The sequence below is a fragment of the Hippopotamus amphibius genome, chromosome 7 (genome assembly GCF_030028045.1).
Source record: "Hippopotamus amphibius kiboko isolate mHipAmp2 chromosome 7, mHipAmp2.hap2, whole genome shotgun sequence".
Classification (NCBI taxonomy): domain Eukaryota; kingdom Metazoa; phylum Chordata; class Mammalia; order Artiodactyla; family Hippopotamidae; genus Hippopotamus; species Hippopotamus amphibius.
The window spans coordinates 20,406,206-20,433,177 of record NC_080192.1 but is presented as its reverse complement, the minus strand read 5'-3'; the positions used below and the strand labels follow the sequence as shown (position 1 = coordinate 20,433,177).

The 26,972-nt window shown below is 39.3% G+C and overlaps 1 protein-coding gene across 3 annotated transcripts in view; it reads left to right on the top strand.

Moving 5' to 3' along the window:
• Nucleotides 1–285: 285 nt before the first annotated feature.
• Nucleotides 286–26,972, top strand: part of UTP20 (UTP20 small subunit processome component) — a 91,924-nt gene continuing 65,237 nt past the window's right edge. For 2 of the 3 annotated variants that reach the window (XM_057740506.1, XM_057740505.1), the window contains exons 1-18: nucleotides 286–477; nucleotides 1,378–1,458; nucleotides 3,399–3,465; nucleotides 3,586–3,718; nucleotides 4,161–4,349; nucleotides 7,639–7,720; nucleotides 8,379–8,516; nucleotides 9,154–9,309; nucleotides 9,870–10,016; nucleotides 10,095–10,229; nucleotides 11,795–11,872; nucleotides 13,521–13,699; nucleotides 19,105–19,260; nucleotides 19,404–19,492; nucleotides 21,094–21,199; nucleotides 25,125–25,275; nucleotides 25,907–25,969; nucleotides 26,775–26,933. In XM_057740506.1, the coding sequence (XP_057596489.1) occupies nucleotides 433–477; nucleotides 1,378–1,458; nucleotides 3,399–3,465; nucleotides 3,586–3,718; nucleotides 4,161–4,349; nucleotides 7,639–7,720; nucleotides 8,379–8,516; nucleotides 9,154–9,309; nucleotides 9,870–10,016; nucleotides 10,095–10,229; nucleotides 11,795–11,872; nucleotides 13,521–13,699; nucleotides 19,105–19,260; nucleotides 19,404–19,492; nucleotides 21,094–21,199; nucleotides 25,125–25,275; nucleotides 25,907–25,969; nucleotides 26,775–26,933 (2,154 nt within the window). In that variant the 5' untranslated portion in view covers nucleotides 286–432. The remainder of the gene's footprint in view (nucleotides 478–1,377; nucleotides 1,459–3,398; nucleotides 3,466–3,585; nucleotides 3,719–4,160; nucleotides 4,350–7,638; nucleotides 7,721–8,378; nucleotides 8,517–9,153; nucleotides 9,310–9,869; nucleotides 10,017–10,094; nucleotides 10,230–11,794; nucleotides 11,873–13,520; nucleotides 13,700–19,104; nucleotides 19,261–19,403; nucleotides 19,493–21,093; nucleotides 21,200–25,124; nucleotides 25,276–25,906; nucleotides 25,970–26,774; nucleotides 26,934–26,972) is intronic. The other variant, XM_057740507.1, reaches the window with a different exon arrangement.

The following is a 26,972-nucleotide window of genomic DNA, read 5'->3' as shown; positions in this document are numbered from 1 at the left end:
CGCGCTTTACCGTGAAATTATGAATGTAAAGGGCTTCGACTGGCGCAGGGTATATAGCGAGGGGTAGTGATTGTTAGCCGTTAATGATGACAGGCATGTTTTCTTTTATGATAAAAATACACATTTTTCTTATAAACCTTTGAAGAGTTAAAAAAAAACTCCACAACCGCATACCCAGTCACCTAGCGCCTCCAGGCCCCCGGTAGCTCTCGGGAGCGGGCGCGCCTGCTCCGACAGCTTCTTCCGCACACGTGACCCGCTTAAGCTCCTCCCCGTCTCCAACATGGCGGCGCCCAGGGGCTCAAGCTGCACGTGAGAGATAGTCTGAGTAGGTGGGAGTGCGAGTGTGTGAGCCACTTTCCCTTCCCTACAGCCGGTAGCATCCTTTCCACCTTTCCGGAGATCCTCGCGGGCCGCTGCCCCTCTGCAGCTATGAAGCCAAAGCCCGTTTCCCACAAGACCGAGAACACGTACCGGGTGAGCGAGGGAACTCGGCCGTGGGACTGGTTCTGAGCGGGACTGCCGGGGTTATAGTCCTCTGGACCGAGCCGGAGTCATTTGTCTGGAGGCTCTGGCAAAAGAGCGCCTCTTTCTCCGGGTGTAGTAAATATGGGATGGGGAAGGAAGCTTGAACTGCAGGTTTCGCCCATGGTTAGTGGGGTCTGGCCTGCCTGAAACTTCCCTTCAGGCCACAGTTAAATTCGGTATCACAAACTAATCGGTTTAGGAATTCTTTCCTGCTCTTTTATGCTTGACGACCGAATTGGGGGGCGGGCCGGTGGGAGGAGGTGAGTGATTTCCAGCTGTTGGCTATTACACCACTTTCTGTGTTTGCTCTTTGAGGGTTTCTTTGTTACAACCATAGGTCTGTATATGTTTAAAAACTCTGCCTGCAGCAACTTGGCCAGATCTTGTGCTTGCAGCAGGGTATGAAACCTAGCAATAGATCTAGCGAGGCCACATTGCTAACCTTTACCTAGGTCAATCCACCACAGTCTAGCATGGAAATTTTATTCGAAATGACGTTTTGCAAATATATCCCTAGAAATATTTCATTATCTTCGTGTAGTAGTGCAATGCATTTAAGACTATGTCTTTCAGTTTGCTTTTAAAGTTATCTTTTGTGATTTATCAGTGATGTCTACTTCTAGTTGTAAAACTCAATTGTACATTTATGATTGATTGAAAATAAAGTCTGAAAATGAAAGCGAAGCATACCATTATTTCTAATGCTAGAACATGAGGGGGCGTATTGAAGCTTTAAACTCAATACTTTCGCAAGGAAGTTGTCCACATATTATGATACAGCACTCAAACAGATATTCAAGATGTGATAAGTATAAGATGATGATGTATTTTAAATATACTCCTCCACAGTTTCTCACATTTGCTGAACGACTGGGGAATGTGAATATTGATATTATTCACCGGATTGATAGAACTGCAAGCTATGATGAGGTAAGAGAATGTTAAATTAGCTGATCTTCAAGTGTTCGTGGTTGGTCTTTTTAGTCTCTCTTAGAAGTGAATTGTTTCCCAAGCCATACTTTTATGAACATGAAATGCATTAGACCTGTGCTGTCTCAAACAGTAGCCACACATGACAAATTAGATTTAAAGTAAATTAAAAATTCTAATGCTCAGTAGCCGTATGTGGCTAGTTGCTAACCATACTGACAAAGTGCAGATACAGAACATTTTCTATCATTGCAGAAAATTCTATCGGGTGTTGTTAGAAAGTTTACTTGATTCTCTGGTGGCTTCTGAATCCAGCCTCTCCCCTCCCATGTGCATTCTGAGCACTGCTACAGATCAATATTCCAGAAACTACAATTTTGAAGAGATTTTGAGCAAGTCTCCTCCTTTATTAAAAAAAGGGGGGGGGGCTGCTAAACCACATTATTTTTTCCAGTTCTAACCATGCTGTAACTCAGTCACATCTCTACTCAAAAATCTTGTTTTTGCTGCATCAAGTCATTATTTCTCTGCCAGCCTTTTAAGGTCCTGTATAATATGCCTTTAACTTAGGGATTCAACCTCAGTTTTTACTATTTTTCACTTGACTCTAGTCAGACTCGCTCACTGTCTGTTTGAATGCCTTGTCTCCAGTATGTGAATTCAGTGTGTTAAATGATGTTATCTAGGTAGGCACATGATGCTTTGGGAGCTCACAGTGAAGGGAGCCTAACCAAGATTCTTTGGGGGTGTAAGGTGAGGTGTCAAAAAGGTGAAGTAGAAAAGGTGATACCTGAACTGAGTCTTATTTGTGTAGGTTTTAGCATGGCAAAGAGAACAGAAAAGACTGTTTCAGGCTGAGGAAGAAGCTTTTATAAAGGAACAGAGGCTAAAGAGAGCATGTCACATTCAAGAAACTGCAAAGCATTTCAGTGTGCTTATAATTGCACGTGGGACATTTGTGTTGATGGTAACTGCAGGTGGGCGAAGGGGCTAGCTGGTGAGAGAGAAAGCTGAAGAGATAATCAAGGACCGTGAAGGGCTTCATACGTCAAGCTCAGTTGGGATTTATCCTGAAGCTGTGGGAAGTCATTCTAGGATCATAAAGCAGGGGAATGTGTGACATGATCAGTTGTAAGTTTTAGATCTCTCTGACTTTAATGTGGAAGAAAGAGCAGGACTGGAGTCAGGGCAACCAGTTGTGACGATTCGGTAGTCATCTAAGTAAGAACTTTTCTCTCACATAAATATGTACAAACACTTATAAAAGTCTTTTTTTTTTTTAAGAAAAATTGGTTCCTACCATGTACTTTACTATGAAACTTGCTTTTCTCACTTTGAAAGTATACTATCAATATGCTTCTAATTCAATAATAGATAGAATTCTTTTTAATAGCCACATAATATATCTTATTATGTATAGACCATAAGATATATACCAACCATTTCCCTTTGATTAGATATTTAGGCTTTATTATTTTTTTCCCCACTGCAATAAAGCTGAATGAACATCTTTATACTTGTATATTTATAAATTTTGTAAGGAATATCTCCAATAAAGGAATTGCTGTAGCAAAGGACATACCTGTTTTTAATTTTAATAGAAATGCCAGATTACTTCTCTATAAGGTTGTAGCAATCACATTTCCAAAAGCAGAATGAAAGAACTATAAGTCAACATTTTTCTTGGCCTAAAGTTGTGAAAAACAAAAAAGATATTTTAGTGTGACTATTACATAGTTTTAAATCTTCTGCCCATAGTGTACACCTGATTGCTTTTTTAGGTGTATTAGTTAATGCCCTTTTTCAAAAAAAAACTGAGGAGTTTTTCAACTCTTGACTATCATCATTGCTTAAGATATTAGTGTATTATTATTCTTATTTACTTCGGTTATAGTTTTTCTTTGAGTTGTCTGATTAATAGACTGTTTTAATCTTGGCAGGAAGTTGAAACCTACTTTTTTGAGGGTCTACTGAAGTGGAGAGAACTGAACCTTACGGAGCACTTTGGTATTTTCTATTTTGTTTCTATTTTATTCACCCATCATTTGTACTGTATATGGTCAAAACAGCTAAATATTGGTGTGATGGAAAAGCAGCACTTACTCTTTTTTTTTTCCCCCCACCCAGGGAAGTTTTACAAAGAAGTTATTGACAAATGCCAGTCATTCAATCAGCTAGTCTATCATCAAAATGAGATAGTTCAGAGTTTGAAGACTCACCTGCAGGTCAAGAACAGTTATGCCTATCAACCCCTTTTGGAGTAAGTAGCATGTTGAGAGAAAGGTGACATTTATCTGAATTTTAAGAAAGGTTTTGTAGCTACATATGCTTTAGATCTGGTGTTAGTAATTTAGAAACAAGAATTTACTTTTTTTTCTTAGATCAAAATATTAGTACGTTACTGTAAAGCAGAATCTCAGGGGTATACTTTTTTGCTTTTTATGCTTTTGCAAGAATCTGATTTTTCTTTGACACTATAGGAATAATAGACCATAACTTGTGATGTAATGTACCTTCTTGCTCTAGGCTGGTTTCTTTGCCCAACTCTTAAAACTCTTAATACCTCTCTTGAGTCTTGGTTTAGAAGGTTTAACTAATCCTTTCATCATAGGTGATAGGTTATCATTTGTGAAATAGATTTGTAGTGTTTGGTTTTTGATCTACATGTATCAGAATCAATTACCTCTATTTTTTTCATCCAGTTTGGTTGTACAGTTGGCACGAGATCTGCAGACGGACTTCTATCCCCATTTTCAGGATTTTTTCCTGACTATCACCTCAATCCTGGAGACTCAGGACACAGAGTTGTTAGAATGGGCTTTCACCTCGCTGTCCTATCTGTACAAGTACCTGTGGAGACTAATGGTGAAGGACATGTCCAATATATACAGGTGACCCTTTTCTCTCTTTCATATGGGTTCTTTTCTGCCTCTTTTTTTTTTCCTTTAAAATTTTATTTTATATGTGACTCAGTGCTGTTTAGTAAATTTATAAAGTGATGCAACCATCACCACAGTCTAGTTTAAGAACATTTCCATCATCTCCAAAAGATTTCTCATGCCCATTTGCAGTCAGTCCTGCTCCCCATCTGCATCTGTTTTGAAAGTAAAAGCAATATACAGGTGTTGAATAGTCAAGGTTGCCTGTGTGGAAACAACTGTGTGCTTGAAGCCCCTATGTAGAATGATCCTCTTTTACAATGATATTTTTTAGCATTTAAGTTTTGCAAATTTTAATTTTTGGTCAAGGGCAGTTTTGTTTTGTTTTGTTTAACTTTTTTAAAAATTTTATTTATTTATTTGTTTATTTTTAGTTATTGGCTGCATTGGGTCTTCGTTGCTGTGCGCGGGCTTTCTGTAGTTGCGGAGAGCGGGGGCTACTCTTCACTTCAGTGCGCAGGCTTCTTATTGCGGTGGCTTCTCTTGCTGTGGAGCACATGCTCTAGGCATGTGGGCTCGGTAGTTGTGGCTCGCAGGCTCTGGAGCACAGGCTCAGTAGTTGTGGTGCACGGGCTTAATTGCTCCTCAGCACATGGGATCTTCCCGGTCCAGGGCTCAAACCCACGTCCCCTGCATCGGCAGGTGGATTCTTAACCACTGCACCACTAGAGAAGCCCCAAGGGCAGTTTTTATTGATACTGACAACCAGGAGAGACTTTGACTCCCACCTGTATTTAGTTAAAACGTTAACATCTGTCACATGTGCCTGTTGACATGGCTACCTAACTTTAATATGTTCTTTAATTGCCTTTTCCCTGTCTTCAGTCTGACACCAAAGTACCTTTCCAGCTCAGTCTCTAATTATTTCCTTATATAAAGTTGATTCTCCAGCCAAAGTGGTCCGTAGTCTATTCCATCAATCTGCACTGACCTGACCTTCTCTTATCTCCAGCTACTGAAATCAAACCCCCCACCATCAAAGCCAGACTTGAATTCCATAACCTCCACAGATATGCCTGGGCACCTTGGCCAGAAATGAGAGCTTTGTCCTCAACACCTCAGGCATTCTATAACCACTTATGTCACACAGCTTCTATTATAATCGTTTGTTCTAATGTAACGGTGTTCTCTACAAACCTATAAACTCTTCAAGAGCCCCATCTTAAATATTTGCATTTTCCTAGCCCCTAAAATACTTATTAAGGCAAAAGAGACACTCAGTATTTGTGAGTAAATGTGGACAGGGAAAGAGAATGAATTCATAACAGCTTTTTGTTCAAGTAAGGCAAAGATTTTTTATAATCTATTTCAATCTGGGACTTGATGGAATTTTCCCACTTGGTGTCTTAATTACTTCTACATACTTCAATTGCCACAGGAACACATAAGATTAACCTTTTACCCCAACCTGTTACAAGTATGGATATGGGATAGGACTGTTGATTTTGTTTTTTGTACCACTTCCCCTCACCCTACCCTCCTTTGAACACGGAATGAGAAAGAAATATTTTTCGACCTTTACTAGTTCTCTATGAAGATTTTGGTAAAACGTATTAGAAACCAAGATTACTTCATTGAAGACCAGCAAGATCTTGGGGGGTATATATAGCTTATTTGATTTCATGACTTCTGCTGCTACTTTTGTATTTCCTGAGTCAGGCTCTCCAGTTCTAAATTTATTTGCTTTCAGTATGACATCTTCAACAGCCTGGATATTTTCATTTGACTATTGTTGAAATCAGAGTCAACACATTCCTGTTCAGGCCAACTCTTCTCATTCATTCGTGTGTTCAGTAAATATGTACTCAATGCCAGGCCTGGATTGGTCGCCCAGTTTCTAGCAGTGATACCATTATTCTTCCCATCACTGAGATTTGGCCCTTTAAAGGCATCTTTGACCCCGTGGTCTTCAAGGACTTCACATCTTCTTGATTCTGTTATTCACATACTCAATCCAGTGACTGTTTATTGTACACTATGTATCAGGCTTGAGATGCAGTTGCAAATAAAACAGATAAAAATCCCTCTTCTCGTGAAATTTACATTCTAGCAGGGGGAGAACGTCTTGGGTACGTGGCTGGCATGAGCAAGGACCAGCAGGGAGGCCTGCGTGGTGCAGCAGTGTGTACAGGGGAGAGTAATCAGGCGACGTCAGCGATGTGGTAGTTAGGCGGCCTGATCATAAAGGGCGTTGTGGATACTGTAAGGTCTTTGGTTTCATTGCAGGACTCTTGAAATGTCTCTTGGGTTTGTCCTTTGCCATTTCCTTCTGCCATCGGCCTCTTTAATATCCTTGTTTGCCCAAGCTTTTATGACTTGAGCAATTTCCTAGTTGGACTGCCAGTGTGTTTCTTCCTTTATTTCACCCTGTATACTGCTGCCCAATTTCTCTTTCAGAAATTACTCATTTCTTTCTTTTTTTTTTTTTTTTAGAAATTACTCATTTCTTATTCAGCCAACATTTATTAGTATCTGCTATGAGCAAGAAACTATTAGGTGCTGGGGATATGGCAAAAATAGGAGAGATATATTCCATGCTCTTCTTTCATTTGGGAGACCAGTGTAAACAATGTGATTATATGAGTAATTATTTCATTATAGCTACAAGGCTGTATGACCTTGAGCAGGTTGCTTAGCTTTTCTGCCCCTATGTCGTTATCTATAGAATGGGAATAGTAATGGTACCTACCCCACAGAGTTGTTGCACTGATTAGATGAAGTAGCATAGTAAGTGCTTACTTAATTGTAAGCTAGAGTCCAGACTCCTTTGCTTAGTGTTCAAAGCCACCCATTTACTTGGGCAGTTTATGTGGAGCTGACTTCCCCACCCACATCATCCTTCTTCCTTTGGACAGACCAGCCTCTTTGTTATCTCTTGACTGTGACCACTTCTGCCCACCCCATGTTTGCTCTGGCTTTGATCTCTGGTAATATGCACTCCACCCCCACACCCCCACCCTTGGATTCTTCTTGTCATTCAGGGGTCACTACAAGTTTCAACTTTTCGTAGTCTTTCCTCTAAGACCAGCGCCTCCAATCCTAGGATTCTTAATGTCTGTGACCTTCAGTCTTCTGTTTGACATATGGGTGTTGTGGTAATCGAATGAGATTGTAAACTGCTTATTTTATTATACCTTCTACGTCTTGCATACCTTGCACAGTGTTGGGGATATAGTTAACATGTGGTACATCTTTATTAAAATGATGATTAATTAAACATGTCTTATTTTCTCATTTATAGCATGTATAGTACACTCCTGGCTCATAAAAAACTACATATAAGAAATTTTGCTGCTGAAAGCTTTACTTTTTTGATGAGAAAGGTTAGTTTGATCATCTGTGTGTTTATTGCTCATTAATCCTCAAGAATCCAATGAACAGAAGCAGATATCTTTTACAGTATGGTTATTATGGACTAATGTTTTTTATATAAACAGAAACCTGTTAACTGATTTGAGTTTATCTCACCATAAGGTTGTTTGTGCTCACTAATGTGAAATAATTGGGGTAACTCTTTTATTCTTATTTAGTGTATATGTATATATTCTCTAATTCGAGTCTATACATGAACAGTGACATTAAATTTTTACAAAAATTTCCTGGAAGAAACTGATTGTATAGTGTTATTAGTGTTTGTTTTTATAGAGTTTTTGTAATAAAAACAAAAACATTGTTACTAAACTTCTTTTATACTCATAAAATATAAGTATACTATTTATTTTAAAAGATAGAATGTTGCCTTATGTAGTTTTTCTTGGTACATACCTTCATATTATACCAATGAATTAATCACTCTTTTGTGTGGCATTGCAAGTGATAATATACTCTTGCAGTAGTTTGAAATCATTGCAAGTGTCTATTCCTTTTAGAATTGTTCTAATTACATTTAAATATGAATCTTTAGAGTAGCAAATACTAATTCTTCATTTTGGATATGTTTATGTTGTAAATACAATATTCCATTTGCATTTTGTGTTTTAGGTTTCTGATAAAAATGCACTTTTCAATTTAATGTTTCTTGATCTTGATGAACATCCGGAAAAAGTAGAAGGAGTTGGACAGTTGCTCTTTGAAATGTGCAAGGGAGTTAAAAATATGTTTCACTCCTGTACAGAGAAGGTAAATAACCCTGAGGAGTTCTTTGAGTCTATGTAAAAGGAATTAAAAAGAAGATAGATAAGATTTACACAGATGACTCAGAGGAAGGATTGCCTAGAATAAATGGAAAACATTAAATGGGGTGTGTTAGGGCTTTAGAAACAACGCTTACCTAATATAGGCCCTGGGTCATTAGGTGATTTTCATTTAAAAAAAAAATCACTGCTCGGGACTTCCCTGGTGGTCCAGTGGTTAAGACTCCGTGTTTCTGCTGCAGGGGGCATGGGTTCAGGCCCTGGCTGGGGAACTAATATCCCGCATGGTGTGCTGCACGGCCGAGAGATAGGTAGGTAGGTAGGTAGGTAGATAGATAATTAAAATCACTACTCTCTTTTTCATCCTGGATGCTAAAAGGTAACATAAATTGATCTGGGGTGGGGGGTGGGGGGCAGTTGTGTGATAAAATTCCCCACCTGAGTTTGGAGATTCTTTGGGGACACGTGGTTAAACCACCAAAGCTGCCATATTCGTGATTATCCTGGATCAGATTTTAAGGTAGTTTGATCAGAGTGGGGAGCAGTCAGAGTGGGAAGTACCAGCATAACACTCACGAGTGAGAGTATACATGTCCATTTTTATGCCCCTTGGATTCCCACAGGCAGTGAAGCTAATTTTGCAAAAGCTAGGACCAATTACTGAAACAGAAACTCAACTTCCATGGATTTTAATTGGAGAAACACTCAAAAACATGGTCAAATCCACAGCATTCTACATCTACAAGGAACATTTTGGTATATTTTTTGAATGTTTGCAAGTGAGTTCTAATTTTTAAGTATTCATGTGTAATTAGGAGTCCAAGAGTTGATTGTTGTTGTTTTTAATGTAGCAGATCTCTCCTGGAGATTGTATTTTATAATTGTTGTCTTTATACTTTTATGCACTTACTAGGATTTTCCTTTCCCCCTGTACAATTTTTACTTGCTTTAATATTTTGAGATGCAGTAGAGTGTAGTGGCTAAGAGCACAGGCTTCAGAGCCAGACAGCTTCTGTTTGAATCCTGGTTTTGTCACTTACTGTTGGTGTGACTTGGGAAAGTTATTTAAGTATCTAGTCCTCAGTCTTTTCATCTGGTAAATGGGGGTAATAGTATTCCCTACCTGTCAGGATTATGAGGAAATGCTTGTAAAGAACTTAGAACACAGTACTCAGAAATGTTAGCGGTTATGATTAATAACTGCCAGTAAATGTGTCTTTTTCTTTCAAAGCAAAAGAATATAAAAATTTGAACTGCTTCACAAAAATATTTTCATTATTGGGTTAACAGATGAGTTCGATATTTGATAGTTATTCTCTCTTAAATTCTTCGTTTGCAGGAATCACTCCTGGATCTGCATACAAAAGCAACCAAGACTAACTGTGGTGAAAGTTCTGAACAGATTAAAAGGTTGTTAGAAACGTATCTGATACTTGTAAAACATGGAAATGGATCAAAGATAACCAAACCTGTTGATGTTTGTAAAGTGAGTTCCCAACTTAATTTGCTTACAGCTTATTCATTAGAAGCTGATTGTTAAGTGTGCACTGTTTTTATTTTACAGATATTGTCTCAAACGTTACAAATAGCCCATCTCTCCACATCTTGCCGGGAGACCCTCTTGGATGTCATTTCTGCTTTGATCCTTGGTGAAAACGTTTCCTTGCCAGAGACCCTCATCAAAGACACCATAGAAAAAGTAATTTACTTTAGCAAATATTCATTGAGTAGTTAATACTGTGTTGAGCACTGAGTAAACCTTCTGCGGAATACAGAAGCTTGGCAAAGCCTCTGCCTTCAGGGAATTTATAATCTTGTGAAGGAGATGTGAATCACATGTTGTAATGGAAATAAACAAAACAAAAGGTGATAAAAGCTAAATCTGTTCAGCAAATATTCACCAAACAAATATTTACTTAACCAAGTTCAGGCTATGGATTAGATATTGTAGGGTGAACACTTTTTTCTTTCTTTTTTTTTTTTGGCCTGTGATTTTTTATTATTAGGGAAGTGGGGCCCTGGGAGTATGTAGTTAAAATCTGTTGAATCAGTCTATTTATGTCACATTGAAACGTCAAGATTAATTCTGTCTGGGGTTGAGGAACAGAAGAAGCTTTTCAAAGGACTTATAGTGTGAATAGTCCTTGAAGGTTAAATAGCAGCCTGCCTGTGGGAGGTGTTAAAAACTAAGAGAGAGAATTAGCAACGATGTGTTCAAAAATCTATGCTGTCTGGGCACAGGGACACACGAAGTATGGTGTATATCAACAAGGCTTTCCCTGGCTTTGAAAAGTTAGGTTACATTTTATCCTCTAAGTAGTAAAGGGCCCTGGAAAAGTGTTAAGCAGGGAAATGATTTAATGAGATTGACATTTTAGTAAGTTTAGAAAGTGAATTGGAAGGAGATTTCCCTGGTGGCGCAGTGGTTAAGAATCCACCTGCCAATGCAGGGGACACGGGTTCCATCCCTGGTCTCGGAAGATCCCACATGCCGAGGAGCAGCTGAGCCCCTGTGCCACAACTACTGAGCCTGTGCTCTAGAGCCCGTGAGTCACAACTACTGACCCTGCATGCTGCAGCTACTGAAGCCCTTGAGCCTAGAGCCTGTGCTCCGTAACAAGAGAAGCCACCACTCTGAGAAGCCCGTGCACCACAACGAAGAGTAGCCCCTGCTCATTGCAACTAGAGAAAAGCCCATGTCCAGCAACGAACACCCAATGCAGCCAAAAACAAACCAAAAAAAAGATGAATTGGAGGGAAGTGGGATTGAAAATAGATCAGTTAGTTTTTTCCTAGGTTCATATAGTGCAACAGTATAAAGTTTGGAGGAGGGTATAAAGTCATGCTGCTTGCTGTTTTGTAATTCTCTGTAGCTGGGAAAGAATGGAGCAGCTCTTAGGCAGAGCCCTCGGTACTCACTAGAAACACAGTGCTATGCTTCACGTACATCAGTCCCTTTGGAGAAGGCTGACCACTTAGAATACTGGTTGACATGTGCCCACCATTCCTTTACTCTAATAGATTCTTTCCTGAGAAAGAGGGCCCAGTGCCTTTGTCTCATATCTGGTGTGTCCGTCTGCACAGTGGCAAACTCAACAATCCAGTTCTTGTTGCCTTCTGTGACTGTTTTAACTTGAATCAAGCATCCCACTACTTCCTGCTTGCAAGTTAGTGGACCTTGAAGGTTTTGAATGTCTTTATTTTCAGGAATGAGAAAGTACTGTCTTTGTACTTACGTTAATATTCTTTGCCTGTGGCCCACAGATTTTTGAGAGCAGATTTGAGAGATGCTTAATTTTGGACTTTTCAGAAGTCATGTTTGCTATGAAACAGTTTGAGCAGGTGAGTAAGATATTGACTTGAATTTGTTTTGTTTTGTTTTGTATCTGTCATGATAAAATAATCAGTTTTAAAATCCTGTGATCTTTGTTTCTTGAAGGGAACAGAATAAGTATTTGATGTTTTAGTTCATGTATTTTTTTTTAAGCAATTATATTCCAGTTCTGGGTCACATGTGACACTTTATTCCACATGCTAAGCATTTTAAATGATATTAGGTAACCAATTTGTTTTTTTAATAATCTTTTTGGAAGTTCTAGAGCCATGTGATAAATTTGGGGGCAAAAACAGTTTAAGGAACTTTTGTGTGAATCTGAAGCATAGAAAATAGTTTCTGGGAGTTTGCATAGGAAGAAGGTTATGGATTCATTTCATTGCTACAAAATGAATTGCTACCTGATAGAGTGAGGTAGAAATCTTTCTCATCAAATCCTGAGTTTATTTTGTCCTTTCCCCTTCCCCCCATCAAACATTTACCAGTCTTTATAACTGGTGATCCTACAATATACTTCATGGTAATATATCTCTGTATCTCTTCTCTCATTTTTCCCTTTAGTCTTTAATAATATATATTTTCATATATTTCATATAAAACACTTCTTTGTCCATGTTCTAGCCCTGTTCCTTCCTGCCCAGTGAGAGCCCTTTATCTCTCTCTGGTTTTCTTTGCAGCTGCATCTCTTCCTTCTCCCCTGTTCCCTGTGGTCTTTTTTTAAAAAAACTTATTTTTGAAAAATACTCTATGTATGTAGTTTGAAAGGTCGCACAGGGCTAAAAGGCAGTCACTTGATTCCCACTCGCATCTTCCTCACCAGGGACAAGCACATCTAATAATTTTTAGCTATCTTTTTTCTAGCATTTACTTTATATTTTTAAATCATCTGAGTATACTGCTTCTCCTTGACACAGTAGCCCTCATCTATAGGCTTCCTTCTGGTTAGGTAGATTCTGATTTTGCTGAAATTCATATTCACCAACTACTTAATCCTTATAAGCCAGGAGTATTTTATAATTACATTTCCTTTTTCATATACCCTTTTGTTTTTCCTGAAGTTACCAAGTGCCTCATTCTTTAAAAACTGGAAATTGCTTTCTTTGAAATTGCTGGGCAGTGAATCTGCCAACAGCATCGTAGGCCGCCACAGCAGACTGGCAGATCATCTGGCAGTGCTTTCTTTCTCTTTTTGATTTTTTGGAGGCATTCCTCTTGGAGCCATGTAAGTCTGAATGGGTTGCCTTCTCTGCCCACTGCACAGATGTTGTACAAGGACTCTCTCCTGTTTCCTGGGTCCCGTGTCTTTCTCTTACTATAGTTCACTCTCTTATTTTGATGGAATACATTCTCCAGAGGTTCCTGAGAAAGGGTGAATGGAGTAAAATTTTGAGATTTAGTGCATCTGGAAGTGTCTTTATTCTCTCCTCACACTACATCACCAGTACTCTGGGTAGAGCATCCTAGACTCTGTCGTTTTCCCTCGGTTTTTCAGGCATTGCTCCATTATCCCTGTGGAGAGGTCTGATGCTATTGCGATTCGTGAGCCTTTGTTTATGACCTCTTTTTTTTCTCTGTAGAAGTGTTAGAATCTTCTCTTCATTAGATGTTCTGAAATTTATATCTGTTAATAAGTGTGATTTTCTTTCTTACTTTTAGCTTTTTCTACCTAGTTTCCTCTTGTATATTGAGAATTGCTTCCTGACTGGTGATGCTGCAGTCAGAGATGAAGCTCTGGCCATTTTGGCCAAGCTCATCCTGAACAAAGCAGCACCTCCCAGCGCCGGCTCCATGGCAATTGAGAAGTACCCTCTGCTTTTCTCACAACAGACAGTGGGGTAAGTTCTAAGTCTTTATTCCCTGTAGTTTTGGTAGGATTACCTATTTAAAAATAATGCATTCAGAATATTGTAAAAACTGAAGATTTATAGGTATTAACTGAAAAGATGTCCATGATATATTGTTATGTGAAAAAAGCAAGTTGTACAAGAGGACGGGTAATATGATCCCATTTTGAGAAGTTAAAACCAAAAGTGTATATAAGCAAAGGAACACATGTGGAAGGATACAAACACAGGTTAAACTGTTAACTTCAGCAGGGTGGTAAGTGAAAGAAAGAGGTCACTTAATTTTCTTAACCTTTTATTTTAAGACAATTGTATATTCACATGTGATTACAAGAAATAGGACAGGGAGGTTCCGTATACCTTTCACTTAGTTTCTCCCAATGGCAATGTCTTACATAAGCTTACTGCAGTATCACAACCAGAAAATTGACGTTGGCACAATCCACCAACCTTATTCAGGTTTATCAGTTTTACATCACTCATCTCTCTGTGTGTATGTATATGGATATATAGCTCTCTGCAGTATTATCTCATGTCTGTTCACAGCCACCACCAGAGTCAAGGCACAGAGCTATTCCATCACTGTAAGGATCTTTCGTGCTACCTTTTAATAGCCACACTCACCCTGCCACTCCCCACTCCATCCCTAACTCCTGGCAACCACGAATCTTATTCTCCATTTTTATAATTTTGTTATTTCAAGAATATTATATAGATGAAATTACACAGTACAGCTTTTGAGATGGGCTTTTTCATTCAACATAAACATAATTCCATTGAGACCCATCTAAGTTGTTGTGTGCATCAGTAATCCGTTCCTTTTTATGTTGAACATCTTTGTGTGTGCTGTTCCTGAGTAGTATTACATGGTAATGGAGGTAGCAGTCTGTTGAAATCATTCACTTGTTGAAAGACATTTAGGTCATTCCTAGTTTTTGGCTATTATGAATAATGCTGTTATAAACATTCATGTACATAGCTTTCCATTTCTCTGGGATAAATGCCCAAAAGTGGGCTTGGGTTAAATGCCCAAAAGTGGGCTTGTTGGGTTATATGGTAAGAGCGTGTTCAGTTTTATAAGAAACTGCCAGATGGTTTTCCAGAGTGGTTTGCTGTTTACATTCCCACCAGTAGTATGAGTAATCCAGTTTCTCTGCATCCTCACCAGCATTTGATATTATCACTGTTTTGGTTTTGCCAGTCCGATAGGATGTAGTGATATCTCATTGTGGTTTTAATTTCCATTTCTCTAATGGCTAAGGATGTCGAACATCTTCTCATGTGCTTATTTACCATCTGCGTATCATTTCCTTGGCCCATTTTCTCTCTCTCTCACTTTTCTTTTAAGAACTTTTATTGAGATATAATTGACATACAATGGACTGCATATATTTAAAGTGTACAATTTGATGTTTTTTTTTCTTATTAGTAATATATATATGGCAATCCCAATCTCCCAATTCATCCACCCCCGCGCCCCTTTTCCCCCTTGGTGTCCTGTGTTTGTTCTCTACATCTGTGTCTCTCTTTCTGTCTTGCAAACCAGTTGATCTGTACCATTTTTCTAGATTCCGCATATATGCATTAGTATATGATATTTGTTTTTCTCTTTCTGACTTACTTCACTCTGTATGACAGTCTCTAGGTTCATCCATGTCTCTACAAATGTCCCAATTTCATTCCTTTTTATGGATGAGTAATATTCTATTGCATATACGTACCACATCTTCTTTATCCATTCATCTTTTGATGGACATTTAGGTTGCTTCCATGACCTGGCTATTGTAAATAGTGCTGCAGTGAACATTGGGGTGCATGTGTCTTTTTGAATTATGGTTTTCTCTGGGTATATGCCCAGTAGTGAGATTGCTGGGTCATATGGTAATTCTATTTTTAGTTTTTCAAGGAACCTCCATACTGTTCTCCATAGTGGCTATACCAATGTACGTTCCCACCAACAGCGCGAGAGGGTTCCCTTTTCTCCACACCCTCTCCAGCATTTATCGTTTGTAGATTTTCTGATGATGCCCATTCTAACTGGTATGAGGTAATACCTCATTGTCGTTTTGATTTGCATTTCTCTAATAATTAGTGATGTTGAGCAGCTTTTCATGTACCTCTTGGCTTGGCCCATTTTCTAACTTGATTGTTTCTTTACTGTTTTTGAGAGTGCTTTATATATTCTGATACAAATCCTTTTGTCTGCTTTGTGATTTGCATGTATTTTCTCCAGTCCGTAGCTTGTCTTCCTTCACTTAACAAGATTTTTCACAGATCAGAGTTTTAAATTTTGGTGAGATGTAGTTTATCAACTTTTCCTTCTATGGATGATGCTTTTGATGTCAAGTCTAAGAACTTTTTCCCTAGCTATAGGTCCCAAGTATTTTCTCTTATTTTTCTTAAAGTTTTATCATTTTATGTTTTACATTGAGTCCATTATCCATTTTGAGTCAATTTTTAATATAAGGTGTGAAGTTTAGGTCAGGCTTTCTTTTTTGCCTATGATTGTCCACTGCTCTGGCAACAGTTGTTGAAAAGACTATTCTTTCTCATTGAACTGCTTTTGCATCTGTGTCAGAAATCAGCTGGGCATAGATGTGTGGGACTTTGTGGGTCTCTACTCTGTTCCATTGGTCTGTGTGTCTGTCCTCTCATGCCACACTGTCTTGTTGCTACAGCATAAAATAAATCTGGAAATCTTAAAGAAAAGAAGTCCTTCCACTGTATTCTTCTTTTTCAAAATTGTTTCATCTCTTCCTGGTCCTTTGCCCTTCTGTATAAATTTTAGAAGAAACTTGTCTATGTCTACAAAAAAAAAAAAAACTTGCTGGGATTTTGTTTTGAATTGCATTAAATCTCTAGGCCAGTTTTGGGGAGAATTGACAGCTCCCTAAAGAGACACAAAACTGTTACCTTTGTTTATGTCAGGAGGACAGCAAGGAGAAGAAACACTACTACCTTTTAGATTATGTATTTTTCAATTGCTTGGATTGTTAAAAGGGAAGGGCCATGAATTACTTTCTCCATTTCGTTAAAAACAGTACACACTCTTTGGAAGCTGAAATAAAGTTTATGTAAATATATGAGAGGATTCTACTTACTATTTTTCAAATAGTTGACTTGGTGTGCTTCCAGAAATTACAGATCAGGAAACCATTTCCCTTATCATTCCTAATAAATGTAAGCATATTAACTTAAGTGCCACAGGTTCTGTGTTTCTTTCTCTAAGAAAACTTCCGTCACTAAGAAAACTTCCGTCACTAAGAAAACTTCCATTATCCCATAGAATAATATGTGAACGGTCACCTTTGTCTGAATATTCCTGGTCACACTCCATCCACTCATCTCACAGATTTTTTGTGAAAATAAAAGGAGATAATAGATGTGAAAAGACTCTTCAGAAGATAAATTTATTCTGTCAATTTGACAGATACTTATTGTATCAGGCACTGTTCTAGGCACTGGCGTATAATAATGAGAAAGAAAAAGGTTTCTTTGGGGGAAATGATAATCTTGGGGGGGGCAGGCATGTGAGGCAGATAAACAAACAAGCAAGATAATTGATCATGATAAGAAGAAAAATAAAAAAGGGCTTTGAGAGAGAGTAGCTAGAGAGGCAGCATTACTCCTGTCCAGAACGGGGACCTTTGGTCCGATCATAATAGTGGAAGGATCCAGCCTGGCGAAGGAAGGCTGGGTGAAAGGCTTTCCAGGCAGAGGGAAGTGTTCCTGCAAAGGTTTTGGGATGGGAATAAACCCAGTATCTTTGAGGAACAAAAGGGAAGCCTCTGTGGGTGAAGAGCATTGAGTAAGGAGGAGAGTGGAATAAGAGAAGTGAGAGAAGGAGGCGAGGGTCAGATCACCCAAGGCCTTACAGGTAAGGAGTGGATTTTATTGGAGGAGCTCATTAGCAGGTATGATGAAGCAGGGGAATGACATGGCAACTAATGACTCACCTTTATAAAGCATCTCAATATTTTATTTGTAAGATTTTTGCAGATTGTTGAGTCATGGTTAATACTAAAAAGACTGTATATCAAGGTATAGTGACTGCACCGCCATGAGAAGCCCGCACGCCACAACTAGAGAAAGCCCACATGCAGCAAAGACCCAATGCCACCAATAAATAAATAAATAAATAAATAAATAAATAAATAAATTTATTAAAAAAACACAAAAGTGTAATAATGGGTTTCGCCTGGAAATCCCTGTTGTGTTAGCTGATCAAGAGCCTACTGCTTCTAAAAGAAAGAGATAAAGTGTCAGTTTTCTCTGGTGATTTTGTTATTTTGTTCATTTTTAAAGGATATTGTTCATGAAACTGTTTCTTGATCTTTCTTGAAAATACACTTTTATAAATACCAGGTAAATAAACTTGAGCTTTTAAAAAATGAAGGAAAAAAAAAGATATAGTGACTTTTAGAAATTACCAATAAAATTAACTTAATTATTTCTCATAATTTCCAAGCATGAAGTATCCTGGTAAGTATGAAACAAAAGAGAATGCAACTTGTGGGGTTAACTTTAGTAATAAAAAGGTAGAGGAATAAAAATCTGATATTCTACTTTTATTTCATAAGTTAACCAAACTGGACATGGAGGATAAATTACAAAAACAGAGCATTTTACTTATTGTTTCTATGACTTTTCTTTCCTATTTAAATTTCTGTCTTTTAAATAGGACTGAGGTATATATAGTTCACTGGCAAAAATAAAGAGGCAAACAAGAATACTGCCAAAGTAACAGATACCTAAAACTGAATGTCATATCATAAAATAATGTTTAACCACTTATCAGATTAAAGCCACAGAGAAAGTTACTTTTTTTTCTTTTTTTTTTTTGGCTGCATGGCATGCCGGATCTTAGTTCCCCGACCAGGGATCAAACCCACAGTCCCTGAAGTGGAAGCGTGGAGTCTTAACCACTGGACCACCAGGGAAGTCTGAAAGTTAATTCTAAGTCACAATCATTGTCAAATTCACCATGATTCCTTTGCAACATCATTCTACATTTGTGAAGCGGTAAAATTCATGTCCAAAAGGAAAGGAGGGGATGAAGTCAGTTCATGCCAATAAATTACCTCTCCAGTTGTGTGCATCAGCACAAAATTTAGAAATAATACCTAAAACTGGAAGAGAGTTTGCTTTAAGTTATGAAGCAAATTAAAATAGAAAATAGAAGAAAGTAGAACCAATGGGGTTGCAAAAGCCTGTTGCTGAAAATCAGTAAATGAGTCACATTTGTTTAGTTACTTGTAGTCAACCGTGACCACCAGTTCTCTCCTTCCTGCTAATGCTCCAGGCATGGAAAGGAACCAGTTGTATTTCAAACTTCAGAGGGCAGGAGCTATTATATCCTCTCATTTTAAATATTTGTTTATCTTTTCTTCCTTCAGATCCAATATAAGGCAGAAGAAGACCAGATCCAAGGGAGGAAGCGAACAGATCTCAGTATTGGATCATCTTTTATCTATAATTCAGTTACCCCCAAATAAAGATACTGCTTCCCTTTCATGTTCTTGGGCAGCCCTTGTCGTGTTACCTCATGTTCGGTGAGAAAATCAACTGTGTTTAATTGTGAAAGGTGTTTTAGCAAGCTGATGAAAACATTTATTAGCCATTTTTTGCTATTTCATGAAAAAGCCACTGAATGCCAGTTTGAGCATTTCCCTTTTTCTCACTACTTCTTGGACAGACCCCTGGAGAAAGAGAAGGTGATACCGCTAGTCACCTGCTTCATAGAGTCACTCTTCATGACTGTTGACAGAGGGAGCTTTGGTAAAGGTCAGTTACAGTCACCATTTGTTCTATTGTCTGTCTTTTCTGGCACACCTAGAGTAACTGTAAACACATGGGTACCAGAGAATAGTAGTACTGTTGTGTTCCCGCAGAACCCCCTGTATGTAAATAGGGAAAAAAGAGGCTGCGGTGGAGGCGTTACACTTGTACTTCGTTACGTGGCAACCAGGTCAGGACAGCTTGAACATTTGCCGAGTCCAGAGGTGAAGTAGCAGAAGGCTGCCATGGTCAAAGAAATCAGAGTCAACTTTGAGTCCCAGCTTGTGTCTTATTCCCGTCTTCCACGCACAGACTCGCCCTGGTGTACACTTGTGCTTCAGGCATTTGCTTACCCAGAGCAAGAACCTTTCTTGTTTGTCCCTCTGGCTACCCTTGCACATGCGTCCCTACTTCCTGGAGTCCTTTCTAGGTCTTTCATCATTTGGTGAACTCTTATTTAGCTTTCAAAACTCAGCTCAAGCACAGTACCTCTAGGAAGGCCTTCATGACTCATCCAAGCAGAATTAGGCTGTCCTGCCCCAAGCACCATTTCCTGTTGTATACTTGTCCATCTCCCCCTACTAGCTGAGAACAGCAATTTAAAAGTAGGTATTTTGATCAAAATAAGATTAATAAAAAGTTTTTGCTACAATTAGAAAAATAAACAATAGTAGGCATCTTGTTTTATTCTAGCTTGGTATTTTTTTTCCTAACACGTGTATAGTAGTTATTCATTTAAATATTAATGTGCTAGGTTCTGTGTTAGATGCTAAGCAGACATGTCAGAGAATAAAATAGACCTGCCCCATTCCCAGTGCTCAGTAGCCACGTGTGGCTCCCGTATTGGATTGTGACTGCATGTGGACAGAAGAATAGAGCCTTTCTACTATTGCAGAAAATCCTATTGGATAGCCCTTTTCTAAAGTCTAGAGCAGGTGTTGGCAAAAATTTTATGTAAAGGACCAAACAGTAAGTATTTTAGCTTTTGTGGGCCACATTCAGTCTTCAGTCTTTGTGGTATATTCTGTTTGTTTGTTGTTTTAAACAATCCTTTAAAAATGTGAAAAGCATTCTTAGTTTGCCGACCATATAAAAATAAGACTACCTACAAGATCTGACTTGTGGGCCATGGTTTGCCAACCTCTGGTCTAGGATTAAATGACTATTTAAGATAAATTGAGTCAGTTATGGGTAGTAGCCATTGGATATGTGGTTTCTTATAAATTGGAGTCATAAAATCAACGTGAGTTTTATACAAAGATACTTTCTTAGCTTTTGAAAGATCTAAGTCTGTTCTCCTCAGAAGTTCTGATTTTGATAATGCCGGTCAATAGAACCGTTGAATTTTCTCCTCATCTCAGTTGAAGGGAACATACATTTTTTATTCTCTATTTCTGAATATATTTTTCTCTTAAGAAAGTTAAAATATAAGACTTGGAACCTCTTTTCAGTTCCTTTCTGTTATATTCTGACATTTGACAGATAATCCTTTAGAAGGCACAGATGCACTTTAAGAACTCTGTGTAAATACCAAGTGTTAGATAAATGAGATGTCTGATAGTTGTGTCAAAGAAATAATGTGGTTCGTCCTGTTTTTCTGCCTTTAGGAAACTTATTTGTTCTTTGTCAAGCTGTAAATACTCTGCTAAGCTTGGAAGAATCTTCTGAACTTCTTCATTTGGTTCCTGTGGAACGTGTGAAGAATTTAGTATTGTGAGTAAACATATCTTACATTCAGCTTAATAGTGAGTGAAATGTAAAGGCTTCTGTGTTTGCAAAATCTTAGATCTATTTTTTACCTGAGCTGTATTCACATAGGAAATTTATTATTGATTTAAATCCTCCAGTTAAAATAAGAACATTTTCAGATGCATCTTTGTGAAAGGGTATTTTACTGTGTATGTAAATTAGCGTTGCAGAGTGAAGTGGGTGTGTAATGCTGGTCACATGACATCACACAGTGGTTCCAACATAACACATTTCTGCTTCTTTCACAGTCTTTCTCAGCTTGACACAATTAGCACTTCAGAAAACTTTCTGGTGGTCCTTTTACTACATACCAAAACAATCCAGTTTTGGGTTTTTTAAGTTTATTTTGATTTGAGTTGTAGCACAGGGCCATAACTGGGAGCCATTCACTGCTCAGCTTCGTGCCCTTTATAAAGGTCAGGCCTTTGAAAACTCTTAAGTAGTTTGCTTCTATTTCTGGAGCCTAGTCCATTTTATTTCTATGCTTTGAAAAACAGATTTGTTCATTTATTTCATTGAATAAATATTTATTGCTTTTCTCATGGACCAGGCCTTATTCTAGGCACAGGGAGACACAGCACATGAAACACACAATTCCTTGTCTTCGTGGAGCTAACACACTAGCAAGAAGATATACTAGGGACTTCCCTGGTGGTGCAGTAGTTAAGAATCCACCTGCCAATGCAGGGGACATGGGTTCGATCCCTGGTCTGGGAAGATCCCACATGCTGTGGAACAACTAAGCCCATGTGCTGCAACTACTGAGCCCTTGTGCTGCAACTACTGAAGCTCATGCGTTTAGAGCCCATGCTCCGCAACAAGAGAAGCCACGTCACTGAGAAGCCTGTGCACTGCAGCGAAGAGTAGCCCCTGCTTGCCACAACTAGAGAAAGCCCACGCACAGCAACAAAGACCCAACACACCCAAAATAAATAAATAAATTAAAAAAAAAAGATATATTAAACAAAATAAACAAGTAAAATATGTAGCATGTTAGACAGTAGTAAAGTCGGGATAGGGAGAGTCTGGAGGTTGGGGACAAAAGGAGCTTTAGCTAGGGAAAGCCTCACCAAGGAGACATTTGAGCAGAGACGCAGAAGCAGTGAGGGAGTAAGCCCTGGGGATGGGCTATCTGGGACCTGGGATGCTGTGTTCCAAACTCAGGAAAGGTGTGAGTGCTGACGCTCCGTGTGGGTGCCTCGCTTGAGCAGCAAGGGACTGTTGTAGCTGAGCAGAGCGAGGAGCGGGTAGTAGGAGAGGCGGATGCGGAGGTGGGGTGGCAGGCAGTGTTTGACCTTCGGCCATTGTAGGGCCTTGGCTTTTACTCTGAGTGAAAGGGGAAGCCACAGGAGGTTTTTTCGCAGGGGAGTGACTTAGGCTGCAGCAGGATCACTCAAGCCGCTGTATCGAGAAGCAACTGAAGGAGAATAAAGGAGACCAGTTATTATTATTGCAATAATCCAGAATCTGTATGTTTCCAAGTCTGGGCAAGGCTGCTGTCTCTCCATTGTTAACAGAATTGCTTTAAATTTTTTTAGGAGGACATTTTCTTTGCTATCATCTTGCTTATCATATTACATATGTTTTGCTTTTTTTTTTTTAAATCATTCTGTTTAAACTTCCCACACTGTACTCTTTGGTGGAAACAATTTAAGGCATCTGTGGAGGTTTTGAAATAGAAAAGCATGCTTAACAGTGGGATTTGTCTGTCCCCTGTAGAAGCCAGAAACCTCTAATAGGAGTGAGTCAGCTTGGAGGGTGGCGGTGCAAGTTTTCAGTTGTAAAAGTTGTAGGTGAAGGCCTCTGTGCTGGGTGCTGCGCTAGTTACTGGTTAAGCCAGAGGTTTCGTGGCAAAGAATACCTGGATTTGAACCTTGTCTCCACCACTTACTAGCTAGCTAGCCTTGAGTAAGTTAGTTAATCTCAACTGTGTTCTCTCTCAAAAAGGAATAGCAGTACTTCCCTCGTGAAGATTGAATTAGACCGTGCCTGCAGTTATAACAATACACAAATCGCATTTATTGTATTTTTATTATGTGCCGGTCGTTCTTCTGAGTCCTTTCCCTACATTATTGAATATAATCCTCACAACAACTCCCTGAGGTGTAGGTACTGTTAACAGTATAGAAGAGGGAACTAAAGTTCTTTTTTTTTTTTTTAATAAATTTATAAATTTATTTTTGGCTGCCTTGGGTCTTTGTTGCTGAGCACAGGCTTTCTCTAGTTGTGGAGAGCAGGGGCTACTCTTCATCGTGGTACATGGGCTTCTCATCACAGTGGCTTCTCTTGTTGCAGAGTACAGGCTCTAGGTGTGCAGGCTTCAGTAGTTGTAGCACTTGGGCTTCAGTAGTTGCGGCTCGAGGGCTCTCGAGTACAGGCTCGGTAGTTGTGGCGCACAGGCTTAGTTGCTCTGAGGCATGTGGGGTCTTCCCGGACCCAGGATCGAACCCGTGTCCCCTGCACTGGCAGGTGCATTCTTAACCACTGCGCCACCAGGGAAGTCCCTAAAGTTCTTAAATAAATCCAGAATCCCAGCTGCTCAGCAGCCGCTGCCACCCTGCTCTGAACCACCGTCTCTCATCTAGGTGACTGCAGTAGCCTTGCCTCCTGACAAGTTTTCTTACCTCCATCCTTGCCCTGCTGCTGTCTGTTTTGTACCCAACAACAAGGATGATTCTTTTCAGTGAAAGAGAACACACCACTCTTGCCAACAACCCTCAGAAACAGTGATTTTTAACCAGGGCCATTTTGGAGATGTTTTTGGTTGTCACAACTGGGGGCTGCTGCTGGAGTCTGGTGGGTGAGGAGCGTCCTGCAGTGCACAGGACAACCCCACAACCAAGAGCTCCCTGGCCTGCGTGAGCGGAGCCACTGCTGAGAAACCCTGCTCTCATGGTACCCAGCTCACTGGGGATAAACTCCGCAGTCCTTGTCATGTTCCTTAGGGCTCTCTGTAATCTCAGCCCTGGCTTCTGACCTCCTCCCCCGCCACTCCTTGTTCACTCAGTTCCAGCTCCTCGATTCTGCTCACATAGACAAGCCTGGGATTGGCATCACTGCTCCCTCTGCCTGGAATGCTTTTCTTCCATGTGTCCTTTGGCTCAGTTCTTGACTTCCTTCAGTCTCTGACTTCCGTGACCACCCCCATATCAAATAGCACTCCTCTTCACCCCCTCACCCTCCACCCCTCTCCTACACACCAGTCTCTTAATCCAGCCTCCTTTCCATGATTCACTTCTCTCCGCTGTCCTCATCACTGTCATATTATTGTTTATTATTTATTTGTGGGCTACCTTCCCCAATTAGAATATAAGCTCTAGGAGGATAGGGACTTTTTCCTTGGTTTCTTGCTTATATCCAGTGTCTAGAAGAGTCACTGGCATGTGGTAGCTACTCAGTAAATGTTTGTTGGAGGATAGCACATAGTGGTTAAGTGGCTTGTTCAGGGTTACACTGCTGATGATACTGATGGGTTGATGTCTGGGCTGCCCTACCCCAGAGCTGGTGTGCCGGCCCCCTGCTCTGCACTGCTTCCCTCATAGCTCAGTGCCCAGCACATGGAAAACACTCAGCGAATATTATATATCCCCCATATGTCATTGTCATTTCTAAGTATGTGGATTGAAAAGACAGCATTGGACTTCAGTCAAAATATCTTATAATCCTGCTTCTACCTCCAACTGGCCATGTGTCTGTCCTTGAGCGTGTGACTCACCATTGCTGGGCCTAAGATTCTTAATGTCTCAAGTGATGCTAAATGTCCATGTAAAACTTGCACCTATTCCCTCTTACATCTCCTTCACCAGTGATAATTTTCTGTGGTTTCTAGTAGAGCCTAACTCTCCGGGGTATATGGTGCGGTTTGGGTCTAATAAATATCTCATTGCAGAGCGTTTCCTTTGGAGCCGTCTGTGTTGCTGTTGGCTGATCTCTATTATCAGAGATTATCCTTATGTGGCTGCAGGGGGCCACTTTCAGAGGAGGCTTTAATGGAATTATTTCCCAAGTTACAAGCAAACATTTCAACTGGTATATCCAAGGTACTGCGGTTTTGTTGTGTGTTCTTTGCCTCTTGTCTTTTGTTTTATACGTATTGCCAGTGGTCGTCAGAGCTCCTTAATCAGAAAATGCTGCTGTGAGGTGGTTTCTGTTTAAAGCAGTGATTCCTAAACACTGACCTACAAACTGATTGCAGCAGGGTTAATTGGGAAGCTTACTATAAGTATAAATTCTGATTCTGCAGGCATAGGATGGAAGTGAAGTATCCGCAGGATTTTTCGAAGCCCTCAGGGTGATTCTTCGGCTCGTTCAGATGTATAGAAATACCTGAACGTTATTATTTAGAAATAAAAATCACTGATTTCAGTGGAGTTGTAAGCTTAATCAGATTCTTTGCACTTACAGAGATAGTGTCACAGTTCAAAGAAGCAGCATGGTTTTATGAGCAACCTTATCTTCTCAGTCTAGTCTGATCATTAATTGTTCCAAGTACCATTTGAATAAGGTGTTGGTTGGTGTTGAATATGAATTAAGAAATAGAATAAATATGTACTACCCTGACACGTGGTATATCTTTCATAATTCTATGAAACTTAGATCTCACTGACGCTTAATCAGTTTCTTCTTATGCTTAAACTTTGGAGTTTGAAACACGCCTTTTCATTTCTCTAGATTCGGCTTTCAACAATAAGGATCCTAAACCACTTTGGGGTTCGGCTGCCGGAATCAATAGAGGTATGTGAACTGTTCATTTTGGATGACTTTTAAAAAATGTAATTTTATATGTTTTTTTTCCAAAATGATAATTGTGCAGAAAATTCAAATACTGTGTAAATATCTATCACAGAACTTGAAAAAACATTTTGTGATGCTTACTCCCCCCCCTCAGCAAGGCCAGCACTGACAGTCCACAGTGAGCTGGTAACCATTCTTTCAGACTTTTCATGTCTACACGCATAATTTAAACAAACGATCTCATGCCGCTTTCTCCACATCAGTACCTCTAGCCCTCGCTCATTTCTTTTGAAGTTTGAATAGTGCCCCACAGTTTAAAATTTCGTATTTAACCAGTTCTCTCTTGATGTATGCTTAGGTGTGTTGGTAGTTTTTCAGCATTTCCAATAATAACTGTGTGAGCATCCTTACACAGATATCTCTGTTCAGGGAGGCATTTCAATAATGCAAATGGCTACTTCCAGAAGTAGAAATTACTTCTACTTAAAAGTAGAATTGTACAGTGAAAGTATATATACATTGTCTTTATTTCGACAGATATTGCCAATCAACTTGAGTGATTTTGAGAATTACTTTCCTGTTTTTTTTACTTGTCATGTCTATGCTAGACAGTAAACTTGAATTATCTGCCAAAAAGGAAATGAGATAAGGAAGAAGGAATCATTTACTCAAAAAATGTGTTGCTTATTCAATTTATAACATTAATATATGCCAGTTTTTCTTTTTTAGACTTCCTTTCACATTTAATGTTCTTTTTGGAAAATCACAATACTGACCTGCCTCCTGGTTTCCTCTGGTTGTTCAGGATGAGGGGCTCTCAGAGCGCCAGTCTGTCTTTGCCATATTACGCCAGGCAGAGCTTGTGCCAGCAACTGTGAATGATTATAGAGAAAAGCTTCTTCATTTGAGAAAACTGAGGCATGATGTGGTACAGACTGCAGTCCCTGATGGGCCGTTACAGGAGGTAAAAACAGTATCTGTTTTGTTTTTTTTTTAAACTCAG